The 10370-nt window shown below is 43.8% G+C and overlaps 1 protein-coding gene across 1 annotated transcript in view; it reads right to left on the reverse strand.

Moving 5' to 3' along the window:
- Window positions 1-10370, reverse strand: part of LOC119411629 (laminin subunit beta-3) — a gene marked incomplete in the record, with an annotated part of 118531 nt that overhangs the window by 26923 nt on the left and 81238 nt on the right. Inside the window, 1 exon segment of the mRNA XM_037678535.1 lies at window positions 7431-7590. Coding sequence (XP_037534463.1) covers window positions 7431-7590 — 160 coding nt within the window.

Here is a 10370-nt window from a genome sequence, read left to right on the forward strand (position 1 = left end):
AGATTGAACTTTTTTGGATTTTTCTACCTGGATTATTGAGCATGCATCAAGATGTTACTATTAAATGTTCTATTAGAGAAGCCTTATACACTTATGCATGCTCACAACCACACACAAATAGATGCAGGGATGCTTATGTAGGCTTTATATGTAGATATATAGATATGTATATGAATGTATATTCATGTGTATGTATGTATGTATATAGGCGTAGGTATGGGTATATATATTTATGCAAACTTACTGCAAAGCCATGAATATTTTAAGTTCTTTATACATATGTATTTTGTTGCTGTGTTTTGTCATGTTCTTTGCAGGTGAACAGACAGTGGCCGGGTGTTTTGCCGTGTGCTCTCTTTGTGTATATTTCTTATATTTTGGAGTCTTACTTTGTCTTTTCTCTCTTTCTATCCTATTAAAAAAAAATACACTAGATAATCACTAGAATAAATATTTCATAATAATGGTGTGGAGGCCCCTCCCTGGGCTGCCACCTTACCGTGGTGGAGGGGTTTGAGTGTCCCAATGATCCTAGGAGCTATGCTGTCAGGGGCATTATGCCCCTAGTAGGGTCACCCATGACAGACAGGTCCTAGGTGAGGGACCAGACAAAGTGCAGCCCAAAGACCCCAATGATGAGAAACACAAATGGACCTAGTGTTCCCTTGCCCAGACGTGGGTCACCGGGGCCCCACTCTGGAGCCAGGCCTGGAGGTGGGGCACGCGGGCGAGCGCCTGGTGGCCGGGCTTTTACCCATGGAGCTCGGCCGGGCACAGCCCGAAGAGGAGACGTGGGTCCCCCTTCCCATGGGCTCACCACCTGTGGGAGGGGCCAAAGGGGTCGGGTGCAATGTGGGATGGGTGGTGGCCAAGGGCGGGGACCCTGGCGGTCTGATCCTCGACTACAGAAGCTGGCTATTGGGACGTGGAATGTCACCTCATTGGTGGGGAAGGAGCCTGAGTTGGTGTGTGAGGCTGAGAGGTTCTGGCTAGAAATAGTCGGACTCACCTCTACGCATGGCTCGGGATCTGGAACCAGTTTCCTTGAGAGGGGCTGGACACTCTTCCACTCTGGAGTTGCCCCTGGTGAGAGGCGCCGAGCAGGCGTGGGCGTACTTATTGCCCCCCAACTTGGTGCCTGTGTATTGAGGTTCACCCCAGTGAATGATAGGGTGGCCTCCCTCCGCCTACGTGTGTGTCGCATGAAGAGACACTGCTGGTGCTTATGCACCAAACGGCAGTTCAGATTATCCACCCTTTCTGGAGTCCTTGGAGGGGGTACTGGAAAGTGCACCTTCTGGGGACTCCCTTGTTCTGCTGGGGGACTTCAATGCTCATGTGGGCAATGACAGTGAGACCTGGAGGGGTGTGGTTGGGAGGAACGGCCCCCCTGATCTGAACCAGAGTGGTGTTCTGTTGTTGGACTTCTGTGCTCGTCATGGATTGTCAATAGCGAACACCTTGTTCAAGCATAAGGGTGTCCATATGTGCTCTTGGCACCAGGACGCCCTAGGCCGCAGTTCAATGATCGACTTTGTCATCGTCTCATCTGATCTGCGGCCACATGTCTTGGACACTCGGGTGAAGAGAGGGGCGGAGCTGTCAACTGATCACTACCTGGTGGTGAGTTGGCTCCGATGGTGGGGGAGGATGCCGGTCAAGTCAAGTCAAGTCATCTTTATTTGTAGAGCACAATTTAAAACAGATAAACTGTTATCAAAGTGCTTTCACTTCCAGGTCAGACCTGGCAGACCCAAACGTATTGTGAGGGTTTGCTGGGAACGTCTGGCAGAGTCTCCTGTGAGACGGAGTTTCAACTCCCACCTCCGGGAGAACTTTGAACATGTTCTGAGGGAGGTGGGGGACATTGAGTCTGAGTGGACCATGTTTCGTGCCTCTATTGTCGAGGCGGCTTACCAGAGCTGCGGCCGCAAGGTTGTCGGTGCCTGTCGCGGCGGCAACCCTCGAACTCGATGGTGGACACCGTCGGTGAGGGATGCTGTCAGGCTGAAGAAGGAGTCCTATCGGGCCTTTTTGGCCTGTGGGACCCCGGAAGCAGCTGATGGGTACCGGCAGTCCAAGCGACATGCGGCTCGGGTGGTTGCTGAGGCAAAAACTCGGGCATGGGAGGAGTTCGGAGAGGCCATGGAGAACGACTTCTGCACGGCTTCGAGACGATTCTGGTCCACCATCCGGCATCTCAGGGGGGGAAAGCGGTACGCCACCAACACTGTTTATAGTGGGAGTGGTGTGCTGCTGACCTCAACTCGGGATGTTGTGGGTCGGTGGGCGGAATACTTTGAAGACCTCCTCAATCCCACCGGCACGTCTTCCACTGAGGAAGCGGAGCCTGAGGACTCTGGGTCGGGCCCTCCAATCTCTGGTGCTGAGGTCACCGAGGTGGTTAAAAAGCTCCTCGGTGGCAGGGCCCCAGGGGTGGATAAGATTCGCCCGGAGTTCCTTAAGGCTCTGGATGTTGTAGGGTTGTGTTGGCTTACGCGACTCTGCAATATTGCGTGGACATCGGGGGAAGTTCCCCTGGATTGGCAGACAGGGGTGGTGGTCCCTCTATTCAAAAAGGGGGACCAAAGAGTGTGTTCCAACTACAGGGGAATCACGCTCTTAAGCCTCCCTGGTAAGGTCTATTCGGGGGTTCTGGAGAGGAGGGTCCGTTGGATAGTCGAACCTCGGATTCAGGAGGAACAGTGCGGTTTTCGTCTTGGCCGTGGAACACTGGACCAGCTCTACACTCTCAGCAGGGTCCTGGAGGGTGCATGGGAGTTTGCCCAACCAGTCTACATGTGCTTTGTGGACTTGGAGAAGGCATTCGACTGCGTCCCTCGGGGGGCCCTGTGGGAGGTACTCTGGGAGTATGGGGTACCGGGCCCTTTGATACGGGCTGTTAGGTCCCTGTATGACCGGTGTCAGAGCCTGGTCCGCATCGCCGGCAGTAAGTCGGGCTTGTTTCCGGTGAGAGTTGGACTCCGCCAAGGTTGCCCTTTGTCACTGATTCTGTTCATAACTTTTATGGACAGAATTTCTAGGCGCAGCCAAGGTGTTGAGGGGATCCGTTTTGGTGGCCTTAGGATTGCGTCTCTGCTTTTTGCAGATGATGTGGTCTTATTGGCTTCATCAGATCGTGATCTACAGCTTTCGCTGGAGCGGTTCGCAGCCGAATGCGATGCGGCCGGGATGAAGGTCAGTTCCTCCAAATCCGAGGCCATGGTCTTGAGCCGGAAAAGGGTAGAGTGCCCTCTCCGGATCGGGGAGGAGATCCTGCCCCAAGTGGAAGAGTTCAAGTATCTTGGGGTCTTGTTCACGAATGAGGGAAAAATGGAGCGTGAGATCGATAGCCGGATAGGTGCAGCGTCTGCAGTGAAGCGGGCGCTGTACAGGTCTGTCGTGGTGAAGAGAGAGCTGAGTCAAAAGGCGAAGCTCTCAATTTACCGATCGATCTACGTTCCCACCCTCATCTATGGTCACGAGCTTTGGGTTGTGACCGAAAGAATGAGATCTCGGATACAAGCGGCCGAAATGAGTTTTCTCCGCAGGGTGTCTGGGCTCTCCCTTAGAGACAGGGTGAGAAGCTCGATCATCCGGGAGGGACTTGGAATAGAGCCGCTGCTTCTCCACGTCGAGAGGAGCCAGTTGAGGTGGCTTGGGCATCTGTTTAGGATGCCTTCTGGACACCTCCCTGGTGAGGTGTTCTGGACACGTCCCACCGGAAGGAGGCCCAGAGGAAGACCCAGGACACGCTGGAGGGACTATGTTTCTCGGCTGGCCTGGGAACGCCTCGGGATTCCCCCGGAAGAGCTGGCCCAAGTGGCTGGGGAGAGGGAAGTCTGGGCCTCCCTACTTAGGCTGCTACCCCCGCGACCCGACCCCGGATAAGCGGAAGAAAATGGATGGATGGATGGATGGATGGATGGATGGTGTGGAGAGGATGGCTGTAAGGGGAGAAGGGAGGCCATCTAAAAGAAAAAAAAAACTCAAAGCAGTCTGCTCCTCAGATAAATAATGTTATTAACTTACTTTTAAATATAATGAATAGAATTGACTTGAATAATTGTAAACTATCTTCTAGCCAGGAGACTTATTTTATGTGTAGTGAACCTGATCTGACCCTGATGACCTCAAATCTATCAGATGGACAGAGACTGTTATTTCATTGATCTGAATACAGTTTGAGCCATCTGGAGACTTTCTTTCTTGAAGATTCAAGTGAAAAGAACACTCTCTTTTTATAATCATCACTGTTTTACAAATGTTTGATAATCAAATTGTGTTAGTTCACTCAATGTTACAGGTTGAAGAGAACTACTCATTTTTATTTTACATAAACAGTAAGTAATGATTTTTATTCCTCATTTAAAGAAGAAATCAGGTTAATATGCATTTCTTGATTTTCTGTCTTCAAGGAGCAAGCTTTTGTAAGTATGTGAAAGGTCGAGTCTTGGTCAACTAAAATGTTTACTGAGAAGAAAATGTCATGTTTAACTATTTGAGAAGATAATCAGAGTAGAGACTCCACGAAGTCTGCTGTTTCTCCAAAAATCTTTTCTGTCTGTTAAGCAATCTCATTCTCTGCCCTTGGCTTATCATAACATCTTACGTCACAAAACACACCTCTTTCTGGTCCATCCACGAATCAGAAAGCTCTAAAATTGACCCGGAAGTCAACTCATTTAAAATGTGGCAACTTCCCGGTTCTGTTAGAGTCCGAGAGTCCGAGAGTCCGAGAGTCTGGGAGTGATAGAGAGTAAGAGTCTCAGAGTGATGGAGGTTCTGAAGAAGTTCTAGAGTCTGAAAACTCTGATGTCTGATGGGGAAAACTCTGATGTCTGAAGCCCAGAGTGCTTCCGTTGGAATACAGAATGCAGTGACGATGTTGGGATTATAATTTCTGTTTGAACACCACGTACGACTCTCTGAGGGTTTGGCAGTTCTCACGGAGACGCTGAAAGAGTCAGAAAGGAACCTACTCCGATGCTGATTCCATCGTCAACCAGGTAGAAGGTTCTATTTTCGACTAAGTGTACCGGAGGCCAGCTGATATCTGATGGAGCGTGCACGTTCTGGTCAAACAGATTAATTCCCTCACAAATCTCTCTGTAAGATAAATCTCCATCTCCATCTTAAACTCTGCTTTCTCTTAAAATCAGTACAGATATTTTAGAAATATCTGAAGCAAAGTCCTCAATCACCGCCGCGTGATTGAAGCTCATTATTTGTGAAACTTGTCTGTTATTATTTTCATATTTTGCCAAATTAATGTAAATGTTTGATGTTAAACTTTGATTCTGAAAATAAATGACCGCATTCATTTGATGGGTCAAAGATAATAACGTCTCTCGTTCGCATTTCTGTTAAAATTCAATGCACGACATTTACACAGTCAGAAAGATGAGGAACTCGTGAAAAGTATGCATATATATTTCCTTATATGTCATACTACAGTTGGTGGCGTACGTCCGTACGTTACCACTACATATGCAAATGGAAAGATCCACATCCCCTGGCATATGAACACGGGTTAAGAGAAGTTATTTATCATATTAATTTTTAAAAGATTGGATATACTCTGAAAGGATCTTTTGAGAGATTTGGGGCACTTGGCAGCCATTCACATTTTATATTGAAAGTAGGGATGCACGATCCACTTTTTTTAACTTCCGATCCGATCCCGATACCTAAATCTGAATATCGACCGATACCGACCCAGTTCCGATATCATGATCATCATTGATTTTATATGAGGCTGTAATAATTTCCTCTCAAGTACAATTTGTACTAATATATGCATGCATGTCCAAAAAGGCAACTTGAGGTAAGTTTTATTAATGTTGGATAAGTTTTAAAGTTACAATTAAATTCTGCTAACACAAAACATGTTTATTTTATTCCTAGCTTTAAAGAGGATATTAAAGTGATTAATTTAAGCAATTGTTTAAAGTTATTTTATTTTATATTTTTAAGTAAGGGGCAGATATAAGAATTTTTTTCTTCTTTCTGCACTCTTTTCATTCAATGTTTTGCTTTTGATGATATTTTTCATTTTTTTATTTTTTTTTAAATGAATGAATAAATGAATTAGAATAAAATAAAATGTTAAATGGCTTTAAACACCTGCTAAGTTCATGGCATAAACCAACAGACATGTTCCTGTTTTTAGTATTTTACATCACTTTATAATGTAGCTGTTTTTGTTTAGTTTTTTTTTTAATATATATAATTTTCAAATCATGTTTTTTTTATGATTGTTTACTGTTGTACTGATAAATATCTCCTGGAGGGTAAACTATATCTTGGCTGCAAGTATCAAGCTGTGAAATCCTTTGTTTTCTACAACTGATAGTGGTTGATCATTAATTATGATGAAGTTTAGCAACTTCTCTGTAAACATTTGAGCTCCGTGGTTTCAGCGATGTCTTCTTCTTGTTCAATCTGCAGCAGGCAGCCTGATTTGGGTCAGCCGTGCTCAGTCTGTCCCTCCTCAGAGACGGGCAGACTGAGCGGGGCAGATTGGACGTGGCTGGCCGGGGTCGAGTTGCCTGTTGTGGGTTGAGCAAAGAGCAGCGCCCCGCTGAAGCCCCGGAGCTTGAATGTCCATCGTTAAACTAACTTTAACGTGGTTTAATGTGGCGCTGTGGCTCTGCAGACATTGCACGTTGCTGTCTTGTGGTGTTTAGTATAAAATACTTCCACACAGCGACATGTTTAGATGAAAAGTTTGTTAGCTGTTAGCCACAGTGCTGCTAACTCAGTCCTCACGTTGTAGCTGCTGCAAACTATGAACTGGATTTCCTGAATGTGAGGCGGGTCTTATTACTCTGGGTTCATGAGACACGCCGCCGTTCAGGAAATCCATTCCATAGTTTGAAGCCAACGTGCATCATGGATCGGAAATATCGGCAGGTTGGATCGGAAAAATCCGATACGTAAATTTTGCTGGTATCGGAGGCCGATATCGATACTGGATCGGATCGGCCCCATCCCTAATTGAAAGTACTATATGTCAATGCCTGTTTAATGCATGCATGTCTGAGTAACTGATCCAGTATGGGAGGGGTAGGGTGGGAGGGGATTTTGTTGAATGTTGTTTGTGTGTGTGCGCATGTGTGCATGTGTGTGTGTGTGTGTGTGTGAGGGTTTAAAAAAAATCAAAGAAAAAGACGGATTAAAAAAGTTGTCTTCACTTTCCACAATCTGATACTAAATTAAGTTATTTTCAAAGCTTCGTAGCCAACATACCTTCTGTAAGAATAAAGAAAAAATGATTTATAAAAATAAATTTTGTGTTTTATCAATATGTTGATTTTTGACAGTTTTTTGGTAGAATACAATGGAAAGATTAGATACATAGAATTAGAATGTTGGGTAGGATTATGGAATAGATCTGTGTTGGCATTAATGTATTAGAATTACATTACCTTCTAGAGCCTTTATCATATTTTCAGTGGTGTTAGCCAAAGTTCTGGCACCGTCTTTGAGTTTTGCAAGTCGATCTGCAATGAGTCCTGCTTCTCCGGCTCCCCCAGTGACTCCTTCATCTTTAAGACGATTGAATTGTTTCTCCAAAGTGAGTAGATCCTACAAATACACATTTGTATTAGCATGCAACAAGACATTTAGCAAAATTTGGTCTTCTTAATGAACTGCTGTGCTGCCAAATCTAAAAAATAAGTTGCCTTTTTTAAATACTTTTGATTTGAATCACCGGTTTGGTATCCGATTGCCTAGAAGCCTTCAGACAATCTGTGTTCATATTTCTGGTTCAGAACTCAATGCTGAAAGTATCTGAACCACCATCCTAAAAGTTTTAAATCAAAACAACTGGGGCCTGATGTAAGAAAGACTTAGTAGCTTTCATATGTTTATTTGTTTATTTAAAATTCCCATTAGTTTCTATTGTAGTAGAGACTATACTTCCAGGAGTCCACACCAAAAAATTGCAATTAAATTGTGCTTTTTAAAACATACAAAAGACAATAAAATACCTAAGATAAAAGAAATCAAAACACAAAAATTGGAATCAACCATCTCAACAAAATTTTACAAGCATTACAAAATGATGTCATGGAACAGATCCGTGCAGTGACACTCACAACCAGGCTGGCTGCAGGAAGGCTTTAAGCCACTGAAAGCCCTTTATCTAAAGCCTATTTGCCATTTCTGATTGATATGCCTCTCAACTTTTAGAAGTCTGTTTGTGAAAAAACTTCAGCTGACTGTATTCTTTAAGTGGGAACTGGTGACAACAAGGTCCATGCTCAATAATCCAGGTATACAATCCAACGTTTCAGCACAAAAAAAATAAACTGTCCAGATGACCTGACTGAAAAATGTTGGATAGGAACTGGTGAGTTTGTTTCTTTGTTTGTTTCTGGAGTTAGCAAGCTAGAGCTAATCTCCAGATTATTGTATTGGACTCTGCAATTGCTACATTTATTTGAATGTGCTATGGAAACAATAATTATCAAACATTATTAATTTTATATACTAAATGTCACTGATGGTGTTATACTATTTCTGAAAACCTGCATTTGCATTGATCTGGATAATGAAAACAAAACCTCTTGCAAGTAACTAGCCACTCCTGTTAACATTGAAACATTTAAGGTAAATTGAGATGGTTAAATACTATATGTGCTAAGGCACAATATTAGGATCTTTAATATTGGAATATTTAAGAGTACTCAAAAAAAATGAGCTTGATTCTATTTACAGTAAATTGTGAACTTATATTACTATAATGATAACAGAATGTGAGCATTAAAGGCCAAATATTTTTTTATTATGATAAACAAGTAGAATAAAAAAATTAATACATAACATAGATAAATAAAAAATACTCAAATTAATTTATATAGTATTTCTTATGTTTATGATTACAGATTACTGCAGCAATAGTCCATATACACCACACACTGTGAAACATACTTTAAGTTACAATTCAGCCATTTGTGGACTTAAGCTGACTTTCCAAACATGGAAAGACTCCAGCATTGCCAAGAAGATGTGCTGTGGGAGGACGAAGGCTGAGGCTGTGGTCACCGATGTCCTGTGTCCAAATGTGATCCAGCAATTGAAAAGTGGAAGCAACCCACTCCCATTCTCTCTTCCCACCGATGCCTCAAACAAGGTGAAGATGAACCATGTTTCATTATTGATAGTTGTATACAAATGGATACAATTGATATATACAAATAAATACATAATAAAACTTACTTTACAGTAGTCAAACATATGCATACTTATACACCTTAAAAAAAAAGAACAGTTTATATGTAGATGTTTTAAAGTAATTTCAAAAGGTAGTTAAGATATGATGCAAAATTCTAAAGATAAACAAACATTTTTCCCATTTATTTACCACTGTACATGACCTATGTGTCTCTAGTGAACTCAGATAATAAAACTTTTCTCTCCTTCTGGCAGGCTAAGCATGTCTATGGATAAGCTTCATGAGGAATGTGTGACTGCAGCTTCTCACCACAGAAGCTCAGGAGAAGGTGGCAGTCCAAGGGAACAGCAGAGGTGGATCAAGTTCTTCAGGCAGCAGACCTCCCCAACATCCAGCTGTTGTATCCTTTGTCCTCATCCCATCTTCCACTGGATTTGATTTGATTTTCCTCCCAGGCTCTGATCGAGGTGGCAGCTTCAATTTCTCCTCCCCTGTTTTTTTCCTTCTTCCTTCTCTGCTCTCTGTCTGTCTGAAGCGCCTGGGTCTCATCTCCCGAATGTAAATTAAGAAGATTATGGATTTGGTATCGTGGGCGTTCAACTCTATTGATAAGATTTTTTCATCAAAGTGACAAGGTCCTGGGGAACCGGCGTGTCCAGCTGAGACTCACGCTGTGGGGTACGTCATGGATTCGTGGGGAGTGTGGCAGATGATGTGCCTCTCAGTTCTGTCTCAAGAAGATGTTGAAGACGTTTACATATTTGGACTTATGATAGCAGGGACTCTGCTTTTTGGCATCGGCGGGGCACTGTTTTATCGACTTTTGAAGAAGACATCGGGAGCAGTTTCGGCCAGGGAAAAGCTTCCGTCCGAGTCAGTGTGAAGGTCTGGTACTCGCTGTGCGAACTTTAAATCGTCTGGTCTACGAGCTTAACCGTAAGGTGGAGGTGATTGAGAATCACAGACCACCTGCGGCTTCTGGGACTCTTCAGCGTGGTGGGTTCGACCTTGAAGGAGACTCATAGCATGGATCAGTGGAATTAAATTCCACAATTAGGCTTTTTCAGAACCAGAACGCCCAGATGGACTCAAGGCTGAAGAAAAAATCTGTCTGCCTGAAGAAAAACAAATATTAAGCTTATCTAATCTGACTCCCAATGGCCTCGGAGACAGGCTGACTATCAAA

The sequence above is a fragment of the Nematolebias whitei genome, chromosome 7 (assembly GCF_014905685.2).
Source record: "Nematolebias whitei isolate Nwh7 chromosome 7, NemWhi1, whole genome shotgun sequence".
NCBI lineage: Eukaryota > Metazoa > Chordata > Actinopteri > Cyprinodontiformes > Rivulidae > Nematolebias > Nematolebias whitei.